This window comes from Sorex fumeus, unplaced genomic scaffold, assembly GCF_029834395.1.
Source record: "Sorex fumeus unplaced genomic scaffold, SorFum_2.1 ptg000072l, whole genome shotgun sequence".
NCBI lineage: Eukaryota > Metazoa > Chordata > Mammalia > Eulipotyphla > Soricidae > Sorex > Sorex fumeus.
The window spans coordinates 22,240,296-22,263,476 of NW_026606129.1; the positions used below are offsets into that span (position 1 = coordinate 22,240,296).

Consider the following 23,181-nt stretch of genomic DNA (forward strand, 5'->3'; position numbering starts at 1 on the left):
CAAAAATACACATTTAAGCTGGAGAGACAGAGAGTGCAGGAGCTAAGGCACTTGCCTTGCATACTGCCAACTCTGATTTGATCTCTGGTACCACATATGATCCTCCAAGCACTACCAGGAGTAAGCCATAAATACCACTAGGATGGCCCCAAACAACAGCCCCCAACCAACAAAAAAAATACCTCAACCCAAATTTAAAAAATCGTGAAAAACTCAGAGGGCTTATTTGGGCCACAGGGACACAGGGATAAAGGCACTTGTCTTTCACTTGGCTGAAGTCTGATTTGATCTGGGGTATCACATATGGTCTCCTGAGCAGAGCCAGTAGTAACTCTGCACAGTTGGGTGTGACCTCAGCTGCCTTCAGTTCTCCTACCCATACATACACATTTGAATTTTTGACTAAGTAGGAAATTGTTCTGATAGTTCATGTTACAATATATTGTGATTTTTTTAGCTATCAATTTGAAAAATATATAGAGATTGGGGCTCAGAACTAGTCACTTTTTTTTTTCTTTTTTGGGTCACACCCGGCTTTGCACAGGGGTTACTCCTGGCTCATGTACTCAGGAATTACTCCTGGCAGTGCTCGGGATGCTGGGAATCGAACCTGGGTCGGCCACCTGCAAGGCAAACTGCCCGCTGTGCTATTGCTCCAACCCCACAAGCAAGCATTCTTTAATTAGGATTTTTATATACATTTTATTGAAAAACTAAGTAGAACAGTTTAAGGAATCTATAAGCAACTTGGAATATTCTACTTTCAACGTCAAGAATTTATGTTATGGTCCTGTTCTGATACATTTATTGGAATATTTTTCACTTAGGGAAAAGTAAAGTTGGCAGAAACATATGAATAGATCGTAATTTCCAAAATTTTTCTAGAATCTATATTGTACTAAAATTAAAGAAAAAGTATGAAGCTTACAGCGTTTTTGGTCTAGTTATTTATATTTTAAAAATAACCAGATTTGCTAAGAATAAACATAACATTTGAAGTACAGTTTTGAAAAAATGTTCATGATCTAGAGTCCTGTTAGGAGAATATTCTATGACAATAGTTTAACTGACACTCAGGTATTATCTTACAGATTCTCTCCTAGAGCCATCGAAGGAAGTGAAGGATGAGTTTCAAAGAGCAGTGAACAAACATGTCATCGTATGTGGGGCATACTTTTTTTCCTTTTAGAACTGCGCCTAGAATCCCTTTTCTGCTTGAAAATAGGTGAATTCAAGAAACACAAATCTGTAAAAGGGTCCCCTCTTCTCAGCTTCCTATAAGGGTAAAAAAAGAGATCTTATGTATAGTAACGAAGGTCTAATATTAAAGCACCCTTCATTAGAAGCTACTGTATGTAAAAAATGCCAATATTAATATCCCACTGCAGGTTTTTAAATAAAAAATTATGTGCTTCAAGTAAGACTCATCTTTGAGCAAAGTTGCACAATCCCCCCAACCCCCACCCCGCCCTGCCCCACAAATATATTATTAAAGTGAGTTCCCACTGGTCAGATACTTACGAAGCAAGTGTAGGTTCCTTATAGTTCACTCTGGCTGTGCATCTACGCTTAGGCAGAGATACTGCTGGACTTTCTTTAGTCATTTGTGGAGAAAGAGAGAGTTTTCTGATTCTTACTACAGGATGAGAGAGGTCATTGGTGATATCCTTCAGGCTAAAATGAGGCGATTGAGGAGTTTCAGGTAGTTCACCTACAAAAACAAATTTTACTGAATATTGTTCCAATGAGCTGGAGCGATAGCACAGCGGTAGGGTGTTTGCCTTGCGCACAGCCAGCCCGGCTGAGCTGGGTTGATTCCTCCACCCCTCTTGGAGAGCCCGGCAAGCTACCGAGAGTATCTCACCCACACAGCAAAGCCTGGAAAGCTACCCGTGATGTGATGTATTCAATATGCCAAACACAGTAACAAGAAGTCTCACGATGGAGACGTTACTGGGCCCGCTCGAGCAAATCGATGAACAACAGGAGGACAGTGACAGTGACATTGTTCCAATAACAAATCGATATAATGGGTTGCCCTTATTACCAAGCATTAGTAATTATCAACATTTTGCCACTCTTGCTTATTTCAATATAATTAAAGCATATGCTCAAAAGATATTTGCATACTAATTGGCTGACCTTGGGAAAATCATTCAGCTCTTAAGTTGCCTTTTATTTCTGGGGCCTACCAAACAGTGCTCAGAAGATTCAGGGGCCCCATGGATGATTCTTGACTAGTTGGAGCCAGCGATTCAATGTAAGTCCTGAGTTTGTGGTGCTGCTCATATGCCAAGGTGCTGGGGATTATCCAGGCTTTCCAGGCGTGATTTGGGTCTCCAACACTGTACCTGGTGATGTTCAGGGGACCATGTGGTACCAGAGTTCAGATGCATGCTAGGCATGCATCTGTAACTGCTGTACTAGCTTCCTGGTCCCTAACTTTTTAATTAAAAAAATTTTTTTTAAGTAAGCACTTTGGTGGTGGTGAAGGTGGTTGGTGGTGAAGATATAGTAATTTTATATGTCAAAATCATAAACACTATCATAATCATGTTACCTAAACTAGAAAAAAAAATAGATGAGTCACTAGATTCATTTTCAAGGGGATAATTCAGGTGTGTGTAAAAAGAACATTTTAATTCAACCTTACTCCACAAAATTTGTTCCCCTGACTTCATTACAAGTAGTATTTGCTGTTAGAGGATTTAAAGGGCCAGAGGACGGCAGTTGGCATTTGCCTTGCACATGGCAACACGGGTTCAATCCTGGGCACTGGATATGCCCCCACGCAAGTGATCCCTGAGCACAGAGCCAGGAGTAAGCTTCAAAATAAAACCCCACAAACAAGAGGATTTAAATGAGCTCAAAGCAGTCAAAGCCACACAACTGTGATTTCAGCATCCTTCTCTCCCACACTATTTAATCAGATAGTAACTCTCTCCAATGAGGCAGATGGTGGGTCTAAACCTCCCCCGGAAAAACAGATGGCATGTATAGTACATAAACATCTCGAGTGATAATATATCATAAACACTGAAAATATAGGCAAAGAAGTAGATCACTTACTGCTCGGACTATCTGCTGGCTTGGAGGCCTCCACTTCATTTTCTGTATCTGGAAATTTTAGTCCTCTCTTGGATCGATGCCTGGTGATGGGGCTATTTGGCTGGCTGGAGTGCTCTTGATCGTACTTGCAAGTGGGGATATAGAGGTCATCAGAATCATCTGAACTACCTGATTGGCAGATGCTGTCCACTTCACAGTCACTGTTGTGTTCTTCCCTTTCAGATGTGAGGGTTTTTTGACGGAAAGGAGTAAGATGAACACTCTCTTCCACATTAAAATTGTAAGCATCAATGTGAGCGTTTTCTTGAGAAATGAGGTTTTTATTTGCACGTTTATTCTTTGGCACACCTTTTGATTTTCTCCTGTCACGCCTTTTCTTATTTCTTTTTCTTCGTTGTACATCTCTGTGTTCACTTTTAATTTGTGCAGATTCATACTCTAAGACATCCTCCCTTTCTTTAGTAGCTCTTTCTGGGCAAATCATCTTTGGTGATAGGCTATTTTGACCTGTATTCCACTGACATGCACTTCCTCCTCTATTTGCAGAAATATGTTTGTTCATTAGTGGGTCTGCAAATCTAAGTCTTTCCAATTCAGAGTACTGTACTGAAAAGTGATTTACTTCAAAATTATCCAAGGTATCGAATTCATCTAGATTGTTAAAAGTTTTATTTACGTTGTGGCGGAGAGATACAGTTCTAGGTAAGGCATTATCATTACACTTTACTTCATCTGAATCCAAATTAAATTCCAGTCTATCATGAGAAATAGTAGGTATTGGCTCTGAGAATTTAAAAAAATGAGAAAAAAGTTTTACTCTGCAGAAAGTTTAATTTCAAAAAATCTTAGAATTCAAAGCTAAAACTAAAATGAATAGTCATTCTATTGGTTTTCCATATTTACTGTAAATAAATACCTGGAAACTTAATAGTAACATTTATTTGACAATATAAATGATTGGCTTATGTCTGTGAAAGAATCTTACATAACCCTCAAAAATATGCTAGCTTGGGATTTTATGTGCCTGACTTAAAGGCTTCAAGGAAAATGAGTAGTCTAAATATATCTGTATATATAGGATTCATAGAAAAAGAACATCTCAGAGAACAAGAAGTGCTCCGAAATTCAGGGACTCCATCAGTGATTCTTGTCTAGTTAGGCCCATATTGCTGATTACACAGTTGGCAAAATAAATGGATGTATTTTAAAACTCTTATTCTATATAAGAGGCTAGCAGGCGAGAGAGAGAGAGAGTAAAGAGCTGGAGATCATTCTTACATGCAGGAAGCCCCAAGTTCAATCCCTAGCACTGCATCCTGCGCATTACCAGGAGTGACTCCCAGCTGGGATTAGCTCCTGAGTACCATTGGCTTGTGGGTCCAAACCCCTTCCCCATGAGAACGAAGAGAGATAGAGAGAGCTTAGCTTTGAGAAATACCACATGAACACAAATAAAACATCAAACAAAAAGAAACGAGAAATTTAATTACCTTCTACTTGGCATGATTCTATTTGATCTGGAAGATGAGTTTCTTCTTGATGAGGAACTTGCCTTAGAAAATATCAGTGAAAAATAGGCATTTATTTAGCCATTATGCAACAGAAATGAATCTAATGTTTTAAGTTTTTTCTTCCCTTTAGTATCCTTTCCAAATCTCATTCTAATTTAGTGTATTTGTTTGCTGTTGAAGGAAGGAAAAACACGTGCGCGAGTGGTGTGTGTGGGGTGGGGAGGGGGATTGGGTAGGGCATGGACCCTGTGGTGTTCAAGGGAGCATGCAGTACAGAGGACTGAACCCGCATTTCCCACAATGTACAAAGCATGAGCTCCAGTCCCCCAAGCCATCTCCCTCACCCCACCAAAAGAGATTTATGTGTGATTACATAGAAGCTGATATGTTATTGTCATTCATCGCCCACTAGAAGATGAAACATCATCCGAAAACAGGCCATAATCTATAATAAGCTTGAACTTAACTAGAGGAAAAGCTATATAGAATTGATCTATAAAACATTAAAAAAAAAACCAAAAAACAGTTTGATTACTTTTTAGGAGGTGGGTTTACTTTTTTGGGGGGGCAGTTATTACTTCTATGAGTAGAGAGATGCATATATGCAAAGGGATACACATGGCATTGTTTTATGGCATGTATTCTTACTAGGTGCAGTATGCTTCTCCAAGGGCTACTCTCATTTAGTAGGTAGAAGCCCAAGATGCTGTGAGCTATCCCACAATGCCAAGGACATCCCACCACATAAAGAACAATCAGGTCCAAAAGGTAACCACTTGGGGTGGGGCTGATGGTGCTGGGAGTAGGGTATTTGGCTTGCACTTAGCCAACCCTGGTTCAATCTCCGTCATCCCATATGGTCCTGAGAGCTCTGCCAGGAGATATTCCTGAGTGCAACAATAAAAAAAAAGGTAACTAGGGCTAGGTTATAATACTATATGTGTCAAATTCATTGGACGGTGCCATGCACAGTTAATATCAGTGTATTTCACTGTACATAATTGTATCCATAATTCATAAGCAAGCTAAGTATACTTAGTGGTGACTTTAAGAATGAATTAGATTAGCAAGACAGTGGGTGACATGTTAACAATAATGTTTAATATGCAAATTATATACACTTGTCTTCTAAACTAGACAATTTCTAGTACTGGCAGAATGCCATCGTGGTATTTTTGAATAAGGTTTTGAATGCAAAACCTCTCTCAAAAAGATTAAGACAAGCATGGTCAAAAATAATTGTTTAAAAACTCAAGACTAATTAAAAAAGTTAAAAAAAAATTAGTTTGCTATATATGCCAGAATTTCAACATGAGTTTTCTTAAAAGATAACCAGTAGAGACAATATTAGACTCCAAATATGATGCATATTTAAATTTATAAATGGATCACAGAATTAAGTTTTGGTGTTAATAATAATAATAATAATAATAATGAATTTGATACTAACATTAAATCCTTCACAAATAAATCACCAGAGTTGTTGTCGTCACTTGTGGGGTCCATTCCAGAGGGATATAATTCTTGGTTTTGCTAAGTGTATTAAAACAAATACACTGTTATAACTTAAATATTCATAACAAAGCATCCAATACAATAATAAATACTATTGACAGTTCACTGGTATTGGATACCAGTATCTGAACCAGGCCTATAGAAGCTAAAAATTAAGAGTAATCTCTATCTTCTTAAAACTTTCATTCAAGTAGAGGGAAAGATATTTACCAAAGAAAAAGGATATATAAATAATCTCACATAGTGGTAGTGGCTAAACAGAAATACTCATGGATGAAGTGAAAGAAAAAAATGAGGGTTTGAGGGCTTTTTTAGATAGGGTAACTTTTGTCTGAAATCTGAAGAATGCAAAGGAGTTAGTCATTGAGAGAAAACTGAAAGAGAAATCGGGGAAACTAAAAATTCAAAAGTCATTATGAGAAGAAACCTTGTTATATATACAGAAAAGTAATGTGCCTAGAACATAGTTAATGAAAACAGGAGAAGCAAAAATCTTACGAACTATGAACATTAATTTTAGACCAGTGTAATAGGAAATCACCTGAATTTTAAGCAGGAGAGTAAAATGCTCTAATTAAAAAATAAAATTTTATGTCTGGCTATTCATGTGTGAAACATGGAATGGGGCAAGGAATCTGGAAAGAGTTGAAGCAGGAGTTGAGACATCTTTACTTAAAACTAAAATTCAATAGGTAAAGCCCAGTAAAAATTTTGAGATAACAGAGTGGTGAGAGCCAAGGAGAAGTACAGTGGGTAGGATACTTGCCCTGCTCAAGGCCAACCTGGGCTTGATATCTGACACCACAAATGGTCCTCAGAGCACCACCAGAAGTCATCCCTAAGCACAGACAGGAGTAAAGCCTGTGTTGAGGGTGTAACTACCAAACCAAAACCAGAAACTAAAACAGCATGCTCAAATGGAATATGGGTAGAGGTAAGGGTAATGAGGAAGAGGGAAGCCTTATGCTTTCGACTTAAGCAAATGAATAAACGGTTTTGTTGTTTTGTTAACCAGCCGTAAGGAGACTGGTACATATATGCCATTTCCTTTTAGTGTGGGGCAATAAATTGTGCTTTTGCACACAGTTCATTTGATGTTTTTAATAAATATTTAAGTGGTTAATTAGATCAGATACCACCCCTTATCCATGTGCACATAATTTAAAATTTTGGGGAGGGGGTGTAAGAGTAAAATAACAGGGGTCCATGACAATTGACATTTAAAAGTAGAAACCAAACTAACTTTAAAACAAAATGTAGTTGACATTGCCAGTAAAGTATGAATGAGTCACCTGTTTATGTCTTATTGCCTGGTTTCAAAATTTACTTCATAGATATAATCAAGTCTTTAGCTCCAAGTGTGAAACGTAAAATTAAATTTTACAGTTCTTCGCTTTAAAATTTTCTATTATTTAGCTGCTCTGTATGGAAAAAACTTAAATGTTAAAAAAAAAAAAAGAGTAAAGAAGTCACCAAAAGAGACTAACATAGAACAGAGATAGAAAACCAGGACAGCATGATGGTAAGAAAGTTAAGGGATGAAAACAATGTAATAAATAATCAGTGTTGTGTGTTACTTCAGTGTTAAGTAAAACAAGGCTTGCCAAGTGAATTTGATTAACTGGAAGGTTGTGGTGTTCTTGACAGAATATAGCATGCTAAGGATAAAAGGTGCATAAGAGTGAATTCAAATGTGAATGGAAACTGAGGAAGAAGGTAGTAAGTGCACTGTTTTCTTTAGAACATGTCTGTCCTGAAAAAGAATCGGTGAAATGAGATATAGGGGTATGAAGCATGAGAGTATGCATTTTCTTTTCCTCTTAAGGTGAGAGCTTCTAAAGCACACTTGCATGGCAGCTGGAAGTAAGCTATTCAGTAAGGAGAAAAACCCTGGTGGTGCTCCGGGACCGTAAGGGATACTAGGGATCAAGACTGGGTCAGCCACATGCAAAGCAAGGGTATGATTGATCCAGCCCCCCAATCTCACATTCTTTTTTTTTTTCTTTGCTTTTTGGGTCACTCCTGGCAATGCACAGGGGTTACTCCCGGCTCTGCACTCAGAAGTCACTCCTGGTGGTGCTCAGGGGACCATATAGGATGCCAGGAATCGAACCTGGTTCAGCCGCATGCAAGGCAAATGCCCTACCCGCTGTGCTATCTCTCCAGTCCCTAATCTCACATTCTTGTCTGGTTTCCTTGCCTAAATGCCAACACAACTGTCTTAATTGACATAGCAAACAGATGGTCACTTGTGAAGAAAATAAACTGTTCTGATACTATCTGCCACCACTCCTTCTCTTTCTCCTATGTACTTTCCTTGGCAGTGGTGTCTGAGAAAAAGAAAGGAGAAATTGGCTCATCATTACTCTTCTTGGGATTAACACGCGAGGAAACACAAATATTCTAAATCAAGATTTTTTCATGTTCGTTATAATTTTGGTTGGCTCTTAATACAACCTAGTACACACCAATTATCCAATTATCCAAAAAACATGACTGGCAAAATGTTCATAATTATTATCTCACTAACTTAAAAAAAAAAGACTTTCTAAAAAGTACCCTCCAAATAAATAAGGATTATTCTTATGAAAAACTGCCCACCAAATGGATATAGTAAAACTACACAGAGAAACTAACATTTATAGTTAGTTGGAGGGGAGCGGGTTGAGCTTTCCTCCCCGCCCTGCCCCTACCGGGGCTCCGGCAGCCGAAGACCTCCAGGACCAGCCACCACCATGCTGAGACCACTCTCCGCACACATGAAGGTACTGGCAGAGGGACAAAGCCACGCGGGTTCCGGGGCCGAGACCTCCAAGTCTACTCGGATTGGAGTCGAGCATCTTCCATCCAGATCCTCCAAATTCCCGTAGGCGGGGGTCACACCCACCACCTGGCCCCCTGGCACCATGTAATCCCATCAGCAGCCAAGACTCAGAGACTATAAAATCCAGATCCCGGAACCGCGCGGCCGCATTCAGAACTTTTTTTTTATGACATCTTATTATCTCATTCCTACTTTGGACAAACTTGCAGGCTATCGAATGTAGCCTGCCCACAGGGCAGAGTCTGGTAAACTCCCTGTGGCGTACCAAATATGCCAAATACCAGTAACAATGATGGGTCTCATTCTCCTAAAGAGCCGTGAATATAATCTCAGGGCTAGGATGAAAGAGACGTTACTGGGGCCTGCTCGAGGCAATCGACGAATAACAGGATGATGAAAACATTTATAGAATTGATTGAAATTTTTGATTTTAGTCTGATTCAGGGCTGGAGCGATAGCCTGGCCTAGCCGGGTTCGATTTCTCCACCCCTCTCGGAGAGCCTGGCAAGCTACCGAGAGTATCTCACCCAAGTGGCAAAGCCTGGCCAGCTACCTGTGATGTATTGGATATGCCAAACACAGTAACAAATCTCACAATGGAGATGTTACTGGGCCCGCTCGAGCAAATTGATGCACAATGGGAGGACAGTGACAATGACAGTCTGATTCAACGATTACTTTTAGATTTTTAGCCTTGTTTTTCTATTACTGACTCAGTTAAATATTCAGAGCATCTGGCAGTGTGAAAGGCTAAACTCCTCAGAACTGTCTTGTTACCCGTTTTCAGAACTAAGTGAATCAAACACAACACTCAATTACCTACACGCTTAAAGCGTCCTGAACTAGCCATATAGATACAAGAGTAATGCAACATGGAACATGTTTTGATCAATTCACTAGTAACAGATAGTCACCTGTGATTTAAGTAATATGACCTGATCTAAACTAATTCATGATTTTATTTCTTTAGAAATTCTGCCCATAATTTTTTTTTTTTTAAATGCTCTGGCCACACTGGTGGTGCTCAGGGCTTACTTCTGTCTGTTTCAGAGATTACTCCTGGCAGGCTCAGGCTAAAGGGGTAGCATGGACTGAACCTAGGTGCAAAGCAAACACTATACTATTGCTCTTGCTCCAAAAATTGCATCCTTGAATGGAAGTACCTGCTCAAGCTCTTCTGTTTGTTGTGAAATAAGCTTTTCTTTTAATTTATAGAGCTGATATGTAAGATAGTAACATTCTTTTTTCAGTTGTAGAATGATATCTTGGGCTTCTCTCACTTTGCTTTTTTCATTTTCCAAAGCTACAACCAACATTCTGTTGTTGTCTTGGTAGTTTTTCAGTAGCGCAGAAGTGTTCGCTAAGAAGAAAAATAAAATTAGTTATTAAATATTTAATTAAAAAGTGATACAAAAGGACAAAATGAAAATTACTTACTAGTTATCTGGCCTGGTGCAGTGATAAAAGACTTTCGCTTGCCAACCTCTGCCAAGTTTTTATTCCTTTTTTCTTTCATTCGTTTTTTTATTTCTTCAAGACTGTCTTGAAAAGACTTTTTAAGGCACCGTTCCTTGGCCATCTTCTGAGTAGAAATTTGAAATAATCAAACATTCAAATTTTCTAAGAGATAAATCAAGCATAAAACAAGATTGAAAACATAGGTTATTCATAAAGAATGAACTGAACGCATAGTAATATAGGATTAACTGCAAATTAAAGCTAAAAAGAATTTTTAGTTTTAAATCTCATTAATATTTTTGGCATATTACCCTCATCAGGTATTTGTTGAGGGAGACTAATAACTGGGTTCCTAACCCCCAAACTTCTGTAATATGCTATTTATTTATTCCTTAACCAATTTTCCTTGGAGAATTACTACATACCAGACACTCTTGGAAATGCTTAATGATATGTCCTGATGCAATTGGTGTTTATTTTCCACAGACAGTATTTATGACCAACAGTGTTTAGAGCTAATAATATATTTGGGCTTTGTTTGCCATATGTTCTCTATATTTATTCTACCTTTACTATATATTGGTTTTTGGGCTACACCTGGTGGTGATCAGAGCTTATTCCTGACTCTGTGCTAAGGGATCACTCCTAGCAGGCTCTGAGGATCATATGGGACACTAAGGATCAAACCTGGGTTGGCCGGTAGCAAGGCAAACACTCAATCCACTGTACTCTTGCTCAGACTCACTATATTAGAAAATTTATCAAAATAGGGCAACTGATTACGTATTTCTCTCCCACACCATTTTACCCCATTCAAGAACTTGTTTTCAAATTAATTTTAGCAGTTTAAACTACGTAGCACTAGTAATTTTACCCAGTTAGTTGTAATATAATCTTAACATGGTTTAGAATGTATAGAGCTCGAAGCAGGAACTGGGACAGAGGAATATGCCACTTTCCCTCAAAGTTATTTCTAAAACTAAGGTCTATTAACTACCGTTAAATCATGAGCATAAAAAATAAGACATGAAGTCACAATTGGCAGTTACAAGTAGCAAAACTTGCATGGACAATGAAATATACTATTGAGTGCATTTATACTTCTAAGTGTACTTAATCTTTCAATGCCAATCAGATATGCTGCCATATTCTGCTGCTGAGCATGCAAAGCTATTTTTCATGAACATCTTTCATCCTAGACTGCACTTTGCAGATTTTAAAATTGAAAAATATTTTTTCTATAGTTAAAAAATATTTTAAATAAAAGTTTATTTTTTCCAGGCCTGGAGAGATAGCTGGACAGGCGGAACTGCATGCTTCACATGAAGAAGGCCCCATCCCCCACCAAAACCTCCAATCCAAATTTTCTATAGTTCGGTGCATGCAATTTTCACTTAAAAGGATCTCTTTAGCTCTTCTAAACTACTCAAATTGTTTCTTGAATCATCCATTTTCTTGAATATTCCTTCCCCTCTTATTTGCTTTTCATGTAGGGAAGATATCGCATGTCTTATTTAGGTTATCCGCCCCCCCCCTCCCCCCCCGCCCTCAGCAATGCACACACAGTATAAATCAGGATGTTTCCAGGAGACTAGCCACAACTCGTTAAACGAACCCACTCACAAACGACATACAACAGGACGCATTTTTTTTTTTTTGGAAGAGCCACGCAGCTTAAGTAAACCGATCCAGTGATTTTTTTTTTAAAGCCAGGCTGCACCTTTTAAAAAATCTTTCGTTCTTCCAAAAGGGAATGCACAGAGGCAGGGTGGGATGGGGGGGATGGGGGTGGAACTGGGATCCATCGTGATGGAAAATGGGCACTGGTGGAGGGATGGGTATTTGATTCTTGTATAATCGAAACCCAAGGACAAAAATTTGTAAGTCTACAACTGTACCTCAGGGTGTTTCGCTAATAAAAAATTTAAAAAGTCTTTCTTTCCTCCTGACACAGTTTCACGAACTTGCAACTAGAAATCAACTTGCCACTGCCCGGTCCATTTCAGGAGCCCACCGCGCTAGCCTGAAAAGGGGGGGTGTGTGGCGCAGAGGAATGAACACAGAGGGGCCGGGGGCGGGGCCGAGGACCGGCTCAAAAACGGCATTTCGGCTCAGAATTTATTTGTTTTCTTAGAACAGTGGATGTCCCCGTCATCAGTCCCGCTCCCCGGCGAAGCCAGGTAGGACACGGGTCGGCGCCAGCTCGGGTAAGGGCAAGGGAGGAAGCGGAAAGCCGCGGGCCAGTACCCGGTGGCGGTGCAGACTAAAGAGCGTCCGGGTCGTGTGCGGATGAAGCGTCCCACCCACCCCTTCCCCGCGGAAAAGGCAGTTCCCAGGCTGAGCCTAGGGGACGCTTGGTCTGCACATCTCCCTTCTGCGAGGCGGCCCGGTTTTTCACCCAAAGAGGATCCGGGATCGTCGGAAAAGCGCATTTCGTCTCTCCGGTCCTCACGGGATGGTTGGTGGGGGTGGTGGGCGGGGGGGTGGGCACCGAATTTAGAAACACAGCGGGGTGGAGACGGCCCCGGTCCCCAGCCGGGCAAACCGGCGTCCTCAGTTTCCCCCAAGAAACTGCGTGGTTGCGGGGAAAAGCTCCCGGATGGAGGGAGTTGCCGGGGCAGGCCGGGGAGACCCGCCTTCCGCAGAGGGACGTCCACAAACGGTACCTTGGTCACGACTTCGGCCGCGGCTTGTCGCCTCTGTGCTACATTCCAATATTCCTCAAAGTTCCCTGGGTGACCCGGACACAGGGCCGTGCGCCCGGCCTCTCCCGTCCGAGGAACCGTCGCCGCGGTCGCCGGCCGATCACCACCACGGCGTTCGAAATTTCCGCTGCGCTCACCCATTGGCTGGCTGGCGCTGTCACGTGACCAAGGCGCCGTCCAGGACGCGGCCCGCGTCTCCCCGCCCCTCCCCCCGCCTCGCTGGGCGGAGTTACGTGCGGCGCAGGGGTGGGACCTCCGCATCCGGGCAACCGGTCCCCCACCGGGAGGGCGGGGCCTCGGAGCCGGTAGGGGCCTGGCGCTTTTCTGTGGTGAGTTGTTGGATTTTTTTTTAAGGGGAGGAGCCACCGTGCAACGTCAGCGGCTCCAGAGTTTGTTTGGCTTCTCCGCTCTTCGGCCGGTGGTAGAGGGCTCCCTCTGCTGACGGTGGACCCGACTAGTTGGCCTCGTGCATCGACTTAGCTTTTGGGCGTCTTCAATGCAAAAAGCATGATGCTTGTAGGGGTCGCTGGGAATGGGAGATGCGTGCTGAAAGTAGACTATGGACCAAATAGGATGGCCACTTAGCACCTGTACTGCAAACCATAACACCCCAAAGGAGAGAGAGAGTAAAAGGGAATGTGTCTGCCAAAGAGGCAGGGGATGGGATGGGGTGGGGGTGGCGGGAAGGATACTGGGAACATTGGCGGTGAAGAATGAGCATTGGTGGAGAGGATGAGTGCTCAATCATTCTATGCCTGATAGGACTGAAACATAATCACGAAAGTTTGTAAGTGAATAACTATCTCACGGTGATTCATTAAAAAAAAGAAAAAATGCAAAAAGAGGGATCACCTTTTTGTTGGGGGGAGCGGGGGGGGGCGCGGAATGTTTCCAGCGACCCTGCACGGAGCTGAAAGAATTCAGCTATGACCCGCAACCTCAGCTTCTTTGAACCCTCAGAAGAAGGCACTGGGGTTCTTACTGAGACCGATGCAGGAGTTTGGGAGAATCCTTTCTTCTGCTCTCAGCCTTTCCCGATCCAGCCCTTCGCCTAGTTCTTTGCATTTCTAAACTCCCACCCACTCTTCCCGGTTCTCAGTTCTGCCACCTACTTGATCGCGCGCTGACCGCGGAGTCCTCTCCTTGGTGGCATTCAAAGTTACGAGCAAACATGATTGATTGACTAGGACGCACTTACATGCCCCCCTATTACACTGAAAACCAAGTGCGAACTCGTGAAGTCCCCAAGAGAACTCATTGGAAATGTCTTTTTTATTACTCGGCTTTAGCTCCTGCTGGTCTGTTCCTCAGAAGTCAAGTCTCCTTCTGCCTCACTTCTATTTATACAGCAGTTCTCATCATAGCGGTAAATTCTTCCGGAATTTGCTGCCCTCAAATTTTCGTTAGTACCTTGCTTTATATTTCCTTGGTGCTTTAGATTCCCGGCCTCCCACCCCGACTTGGTATTTTTTTTGGCCACTGACTTGTCATTCACTGGCTGCTTATTTATTCGGTTGCATAAAGATATATCCCCCTTGTCAAGAGTTAAATCATCAGTATCTAGTAATAGTATTCATTATTCGTTGTAGTCAATATTCACTGGGACAATAAACGAGAGAATAAATGAATGAAACCTAAACAATTGCTTTGAATTTAGGGATTCATTATGAAGACTTTCTTTTGTTTACTTTTGGGGCCGCAACTCTGCAGTGGGCGGGGTTACTACTCCTGGCTCTGCATTCAGGAATCACTCTTGGGGGATTTGAGGGACCTTATGGGTAGTGGGAATTGAACCCGGGTCAGCCGTGTGCCAGGCCCTACCCGCTAAACTATCTCTTCGGGTCCCTGAAGATTTTTTTGTATGTGTGTGCCCTTTTTTGGGATCATTCAGGAATTACTCCTGGCAGTGCTCGGGGCTCATACAGGGTGCTGGGGATGGAACCCAGGTCAGCCAAGTGCAAGGCAAATGCTCTACCAGCTGACTATGGATCCAGCCCCCTGAAGATTATTTTTTTAGGTAACATTACATCCTAACCTTCGACAAAGTGAAAGAAATGATAACTTTGTCCAGTTAACCAATAACTTGTTTTCCAAATATCATCCACCATATCACCTCCACTAGTCCTTCATCTATTTATACTGAAATATAGCTTTTGGGTAGAGGCATCTTAGGAAAGAAAGAGCAGGAAGTTTTTTATTAAAAAAAACTGCCAGAAGGTACAAGTGAGAAGCAAAAACAGGCCGCTTTCGTATGCTCAGAAGGGTTCTGCTCTTAATGCTCTGCTCTTAACATCTTGGAGTGCTAATAATTGGTATTTGATTTGTGATTTGATGTGAGGTCCAGGGAGTGTGTAGAGATGAAATCCCTGTGGTATATGTCCCATTGTCCTTGCTTCTTGCTGCTTCATTGCCATATAGCTTTTAAGGTGTTTACTAAATGACTTTCATGACACATTATATTTGATATCCAGCCTCTGTGCTTGTAAAACCTTAAACACTGAGCACAGAGCCCTTATTAATATTGAAGGTGTTTATGCTGAGATGACCGAATTCAGGCTGGGCAAGACACATACTTGCTTATGTGTACTAAGCAAAGACCAGCAAAGTGACTCCTGGTGGCAAACCTAACAAAACCAGAGTAGCCTGGTTTCGAAAAGGAAATGCATGCCAATTGTAACAGTGACATGGTTAAAATTAAATCTGAAATTAAGTCTGAAACAACTTTTCTTCTGAGGTCATGGGGCACAGATTCTGTGATGCTATTCCCCTCAAAATTTAAGCTTGTTGAAAAGTTTTAAATTAACAAAATGTAAATATAAAAAAAACCAAATCCTTGTTACCAGACAATTTTAAAAACCAAAAGTTGACTTTATAGAGTTACTAAGGGCCTTGGATATTAACACATTTTAAAACTGGAATTTCATATCATAAAATGTGCATACAAATTGTTCTAAATTATATAAACTACCAGAAAAAAATTAATAAGATTAGATTTATTTTACCAACAAATTAGTCTTAATGTGATTGTCTGATTGCCTTTGGTAAACATAGAGTAATTTCATAGAAAAAAATGTAGTTTAGAAAAAATACTGATCTGTTCATTGTCCTTTTGGTGATGTAATCTACCTGAAAACCATGCTAGTTCCTGAATTCTTTTGGTTTCACCCAGTAATTGACTATAACTGTCTAAATGAACATATCTAGTTTTCTTCCATCCTTCCAAGTTGGAATTAGTATTGGGTACCCAAAACTACAATAGTGCTTTCCCCCATTCCTTAACAATCCAAAACTGAATGACTTGGAATAAACTTCAAAGAAATCAATGTAACAGCTCTTTTATGTACTATCTTCACATATGCTATTATGAAGGCCACTCAGAGAGTGCAACAAAATAATCTGACATCATCAAATGCATTCAGACCACAAACCAGGGAAATCCATCCTGGATGAAATCACCTTCCTCATTTTATCATCTGAAGTAACTTTAAGCTCAAAGCTGGAAATTTTCTCAACTGCCTGCTCTTTATACTCAGAAGCTGAGTTTATTATTTGTTCCAACTCAACTACTCTTTTCATTTCTGTAGAAATGCCTCTTATTAAGTGCCTAATTGCTCACACCTTATATAGGCTTACTTGGAAGCTCATCTGCATACTATCTCCTGAAATAAGACATTCTCATATTCATCCTGTCTTAAATCACAACACTGTTCTATACTGTAAGATACAAATGCAGTATTCACTTGTTTGGGGCCACATCCGGGGTTGTTCAGGGCTTACTCCTCACTCTTTGTTCAGGAATCACTCCTGGTGGTGCTCTGGGAACCATATAGGATGCTGAATATTGAACCCTGGTAAGTTTTGTACAGGGCAAAAACCCCTTTCCCTGTACTATCTACTCAGGCCCCACACAAATGCAGTATTTAAAGGCTTATTTCACTGGTTCCCAAAAGCTTTCTATGATCCACTTCCAAAAGAAGATACTGCATCATACTTATTAATTTGGGACTTTTATTAGAATAAAACTTTGAAAAAGACCATCAAAAGACTGCACTTGAACCCCATTAGAAGAGACCTTCTCTACTGCAAAATCTCTATTATTCCAACTAACATCTGTAAATCCTCTAGTCAGAGTTAGATAATCATAGCTTGGGTGATTTATTAGCTGAACAACAAATAATACATTATTACAAATACATTGTATTTTGGACTGGAGCAATAGCACAGCGGTAGGGCGTTTGCCTTGCATGCAGCCAACATGGCCGACCCGAGTTCGATTCCTCCGCTCCTCTTGGAGAGACCGGCAAGCTACCGAGAGTATCTTGTCCTCACGGCAGAACCTGGCAAGCTACCCGTGATGTACTGATATGCCAAACACAGTAACAACAAAGTCTCCAATGGAGACGTTACTTGGCCTGCTCAAGCAAATTGATGAACAACGGGAGGACAGTGACAGTGACATTGTATTTTATAGCTGCACATTCAAAAAAAAAACCAATTTTACTTGGAAAAGGAAAAATTTAATTTTATAATACATTTGATCTTTTTAAGTTGAGTTTGGGTGAAATGGATAACTTGTTTTTGAGTGTTTTTCAAATACCTGATATTATCTTCCTATTAGTTATATTGATAATATCCTTATATAGACTGCTCTTCCAGCTGCATTTCTGAAATACTCTATTTTTCAAGATTCAGATAGATTGGCAAGGGTATCTTCATTAGACTCAATGAGAGATTCCTGACTTGTTTTAATCTAGGAATTAGTGGCCAGGAAAACCATACCAGCATCACATATGAAAGGCTGCTGAATATTCACAAGCATTCTTGGATAAAGACCTGTTTGTCTTGCACCATCTTTATTTGCTATAAGTGTGAGAATGACTATCACAGGACTTCTTAGGTCCTTACAGGTATAGATTTACTCAATCTACTCAATCTAGGGGAATAGCTCAATGGTAAAATATGTGCCTTGCTTGTGTTAGGCTTTGGATTAGATCCCTGATACTATAGACATATCTAATAATTTCAATTTTAAATATTTAAAGTAACATTGAAAGAAATTATTGTAGGTGAGACCATGAAAATTTTTAACTATTTATTTTTAATGTGCTGTGCTAATTTTCTACAACAACTTGAGGAACCAAGAAGTCGAAAATGAAGACTACACTCAGCTGTCTTTGTAAATAGTACATAGTGCTGCAGTGAGCATAAGTGTCCATATATTTATCCAAATCACTGTGTATGTGTTCTTGGGACAGAGACCAAGAAGTGGAATTGCTGTTCATGCAGTAGATCTATTTAATTTTTTTTGAGAAGTGTCTGTACTAGACTTCAGACCTAATTTGAACCAAACTTTCTCTCTCTCTCTCTCTCTCTCTTTCTCCCTCTCTCTCTCTTTCTCTTTCACACACACAGACACACACAGCTTTAAGATGAAATCTTGCATTTCTCTATACCACGGATGGTTCTAGAGGGTGTCATGGTAAGAGAGATAAATTAGAAAGAGAAAGACAAATACTGAGGATCTCATTCTTATGTGATATATATAGAACCAAAGAGAGGGAATGCATAATGTTCAATGCAAATAAACAATAAATTCTGAAGAAAGAATTGAAGTTGCCAAAGTGGAAGGGGTGGTAAAGAGAGTTTCTATAGACAGTGGTGGAGGAATATTGACAATTATTGATGGGTGTGTTATGGCGTGATTACATTGTACCCCTAACATTTAAAAATATTGTAAACCATTATTATCTCAATGTACATTTTTAAATATAGGTCTGAGAGAGAGAGAGAGAGAGAGGAAGAGGGAGTAACGTTAGGGCATTGGTAAGAATATTATTGTAATGAAGGTTCATGGAATTCAGGGTGGATAAATAAGGAAGTAAAAGTAAAAGGCAGTGGTTAGGACTGATTGAGAGAAAATAGAAGCATTTATATAGTTAAAGTTCTGCTGACGTTGATAATAGAAATTGGAAGGAAAGGCTATAAGTAAGTTTTTGAGGAGGAGTCACTTCAGGAAATTAAAAAATCAAAATGCCATCATGGGCGTGGGTGACTATGGTCAAATAATGAATTTTCAAGATGAAAAAGTCCTGGACTTCTGAGGCCAGTTATTACATTGGTTGCCTAGGGTTGCCTATGGAGAGTGAGGTTCTCTAGCATTTAGTAGAGGTCTGACTTGGCATGAGATAGTGCCAAACCCCAGTCAAATGGGTTGAAAGAGGGATAAAAAACAGATGAAATAAAGGATGTAAAAATTGCCTGGAAGAGTTCCCACAAACAGTTCACTGAATATGAAAGCATGATCTTTTACTGAGAGGGCTACAGTTTCATCAGTATCATTGGGAAAATCCTAATTTCAATTGGTTTAAGGTGGAAGAGGAGAGAGATTCTGGACTAGGTTTATGTGACAGGGAGTTAGTTGACTGTGAATCAGGAGTTCTATGGGTTGAGTAGGTGATCTGGAGAAGTAGACAAGACCAGTTATGGAATTAGAAACTATGGTACATCTACACAGTGGAATACTATGTAGCTGTTAGAAAAAAAGTCATGACATTTACTTATAAATGGATTGACGTAAAGAGTATCATACTGAGTCAAAAGGAGAGGGACAGATATAGAATGACTGCATTTATTTGTGGGATGTAAAAAAAAATGTGTAGTATGAAACTAATACTCAAGACCAGGAAAAACAGGCCAAGAGGATGGGTCAATAATTGGAAGTTTGCCAAAAGAATGGGGTGTCGAAGAGCAATTATGATAGAGAAGGGACCTGTATACAATAATAGTTGAAAATAATCATTTTGGACAGGAACTGATTGTTGAAAATAGGTAAAGGGATATACCTGGTAACCTTTTGGTATCTGTATTGGAAACCATAATGCGTGCACGCTTGCACAAGAGAGAGAGCAGAGAAGGGGGTCGACACACACACACACACACACACACACACACACATACACACAGAGAGAGAGAGAGAGAGAGAGAGAGAGAGAGGAGTTGTTTCAACATTTACTCACTGATATGTCACCTTTGTTATAATTAACTTCTCAATGTGGAGTAGGATTTAAAAATTTTAATTTTGGGGCTGGAGCAATAGTACAGCGGATAGGGTGTTTGCCTTGCTCGCAGCTGATCCGGGTTCAATCCCCAGCATCCTATATGGTCCCCTGAGCACCGCCAGGAGTAATTCTTGAGTGCAATGCCAGGAATAACCCCTGTGCATCGCCAGGTGTGACCCAAAAAGACAAAAAAAATTTTAATTTTAATTTTGTTTGGGGGTCATAACTATTGATGTGCAGGGCTCTTCTTAGCTCAGGGGATCATATATGGAACTGAAGATTTGTACTGGGAGGTGACTGTGTTCAAGGAAAATGCCTTATCCTTTGGACTCTCTCTCTGATCAAATAGGAATTATTTTTAAAAATTATTATTTTTGATTTTTGGATCATACCCCGCAGTCTTAGGGTTTATTCCTGGCTCTGCAATTGGGAATTACTCCTGGCAGTGCTTGGAGAATGCTGAAGATCCTATCTGAGTAAGCCACATGCAAGGCAAATGCCCTATCTGTTGTACTATTTCTCCAGCCCCAATTTTTATGGTTTTAAAACATTAAATCATCATGAATTACACTGAGATAGAGGCATCTTTAAGGATGATGTGCCACGGACCAAACAACTGGAAACAGAGATAAACAAATGGAACTACATTATAGTAAGAAACTTCTGTACCTAAAAAGAAATGAGGACCAAAATAAAAAGATAGCCCACAGACTGGAGTAATTATTTGCTGACCCCTCATCCAATAAAGGGTTAATATCCAGGTTGTATAAAGCTTTGACATAAGAGAAAAACATCCAATCCTATCAAAAACGGAGAAGAGATGGAGCAAAAACTTCCTCAAAGAAGAAATACAAATAGCCAAAGGCATACAAAAAGTGCTCTGTATCATTAATAATCATAGAAATGCAAATTAAAGACAACAATGAGATATTAGCTCACACCAGAGAGTCAGGCACTCATCCAAAAGAAACTCTTTTAAAGGAAAGAATGGTTTATATGAGACTGCCTGAGTGTAATCGAGAGGAATCTCTTGGAGAAAAAGAGACTTTAGATTCTGACTCAAGCACTTGTTGTTGACTTTGACCAAGCAGCTTAACCTTTCTGAATTCAAATGTTTTCTCATCTTCAAAATGGGAATAAACATAGTCTTTGAGGAATAGTAATAATCATGAACCACTATGCTAAATAAGAAAAAACATAGTAAAAGAAACAACAGAAGATAAATGTTCTAAAGCCTGTGGGCCATTAGAAAGATATGTTTCCCCCCTCAGAATGATATAAGAAGACTTTGAAGATTTTTGATTTGAAAGCTGATTGATATTTTATAAAGTTTTTGTTTTGAAATTATACCTTGGGAGGAAACAATATAGAAACTACGTGCAGTTTTCAAGGGAAAGATATTTATTATTTAGACTATGATGCAAGCAAAGATTTGAGTAGGAAATCGCAGGATTTTGGGATGGAGTTGTCATCTGCTGAGTTGTGGGTAGAGATGTTTGGGGCAAAGATTAGAAAGTTCAGATTTAATCATGTGAAAAGTGAGAGACTTACCACGTATCCAAGTTTAGATGTCAGGTGAAAAATACATTCACTGGAGGTCAGGAGAAAATTCTGAATTGGAGACAAGATTTGTGAGTAATCAGAGATACACAATGTTTAATGTCACACAGCTAAAAGATGACAAAAGGAAACAGGGAAAGAGAAGGAAAATGACTATGGACTGAGCCTGAGAGCTTGCTAGCACTAAGAGGTAGAAGAGAAAAATGAGAAGTGAAGAGAACTGAAGAATGTCCAATAAAGCAGGAAGAAATTGATGGAGAGTACATTTTAATTTTATTAATTATTATTATTATTATTATTTGCTTTTTTGAGTTACAACTGCGATTATCAGGGTCTTGTGCTTCACCCAGGAATTACCCTGGCAGTGTTAGGGGTACCACAATGAGATGCTGGGGATTGAACCCCGGTCAATTGCGTGCAAGGCAAACTGCCTTACCCACTGTACAATCCTGCCCCTGGACAGTACATTTTAGAAGCTGCCTGTGAAGTGGGAGGGGAGAGGGTAGAACCTGATTGGAGTAGGCGTAAGAGAAGATGAGAAGTTGAAAGAGTAAATACATGAAGCTCTTTCAAAAGGTTAGGTGACATGAAGGATCAAGTAAAAGGAGCTGGGGAAGACGAGATAGTAGAAGATATACGACATTATTGCCTTATGAGTCACATATGGGTTTATTAATTCCCAAAATTTGTCAAAAACACTGTCAATCAATGTTAAAAATTACACTTCAGTTGTTCGGAAAATCTTAGGTTGTAGAAAAATTGAGGTGAAATCTGAGTTCTAAAATACATTCTGCCTCTTACAAAACTGTCTTTCTAGTTAACTGTACCATTTAGCTTCCTTTGAACTTTTGCCTTTTAAAAAACTAAGGTTATTATTATTATTTTGCTTTGGGGATACCCCTGATGATGCTATGGATTGCTCCTGGCTCTGCACTCAGTAATTATTCCAGTAGTGCTTGAGTGACCACCTGGGATGCCAGGGATTGAACCTGGGTTGACCAAGTACAGGACAAACTCCTTACTTGGTATACTATTGCTCCAGCCAAAACTAAGATTCCACTGTCCACTGTCCTCCCATTGTTCATCGAGTTTTTGCTCGAGTGGGCCCAGTAACGTCTCCATTTTTTTTTGAGACTTGTTGTTACTGTGTTTGGCATATTGAATACATCACGGGGAGCTTGCCAGGCTTTGCCGTGCAGGCAAGATACTCTCAGTAGCTTGCCGGGCTCTCCGAGAGGGGCAGAGGAATCGAACCCGGCTCGGGCAGGCTGGCTGCGCACAAGGCAAATGCCCTACCACTGTGCTATCGCTCCAGCCCAAACTAAGATTATTTTATCTAAAGTTGTGTGGCTTCAGGTTTTGATTTATAAAGTGGCCTAATAATTCCTAGTCATTACTAATTAAATTAATTACACTTGATCACTTGACATCCTGTTACTCATTGATTTGCACGAGCAGGCGCCAGTAACGTCTCCATTCAT

General features: G+C 40.2%; 1 protein-coding gene across 2 annotated transcripts; it reads right to left on the bottom strand.

Moving 5' to 3' along the window:
• Positions 1-1,154: 1,154 nt before the first annotated feature.
• On the bottom strand, positions 1,155-10,498 carry SGO1 (shugoshin 1). Of its 2 annotated transcripts, XM_056129647.1 has the most exons (7): positions 10,357-10,498; positions 10,083-10,279; positions 6,031-6,113; positions 4,560-4,621; positions 3,070-3,852; positions 1,522-1,711; positions 1,155-1,275 (listed from the first exon to the last, which is right to left on the bottom strand). In XM_056129647.1, the coding sequence occupies exons 1-7, from the start codon at positions 10,496-10,498 to the stop codon at positions 1,155-1,157; spliced, it is 1,578 nt and encodes a 525-aa protein (XP_055985622.1). The 2 variants fall into 2 exon arrangements, with proteins under 2 accessions (XP_055985622.1, XP_055985623.1); XM_056129648.1 differs by lacking the exon at positions 3,070-3,852.
• Between the last annotated feature and the right edge of the window lie 12,683 nt (positions 10,499-23,181).

What these genes read in the sequence shown, in the direction of transcription:
- SGO1 (XM_056129647.1), bottom strand. Translation starts at nt 10,498, where the DNA reads ATGGCCAAGGAACGGTGCCTTAAAAAGTCTTTTCAAGACAGTCTTGAA. An exon ending in TGCACCAGGCCAGATAACTA is followed by an intron (nt 10,280 to 10,356) that starts GTAAGTAATTTT and finishes TTTTCTTCTTAG; the next exon opens with CGAACACTTCTGCGCTACTG. An exon ending in GCCAGCAGATAGTCCGAGCA is followed by an intron (nt 1,712 to 3,069) that starts GTAAGTGATCTA and finishes TTGTTTTTGTAG; the next exon opens with GTGAACTACCTGAAACTCCT.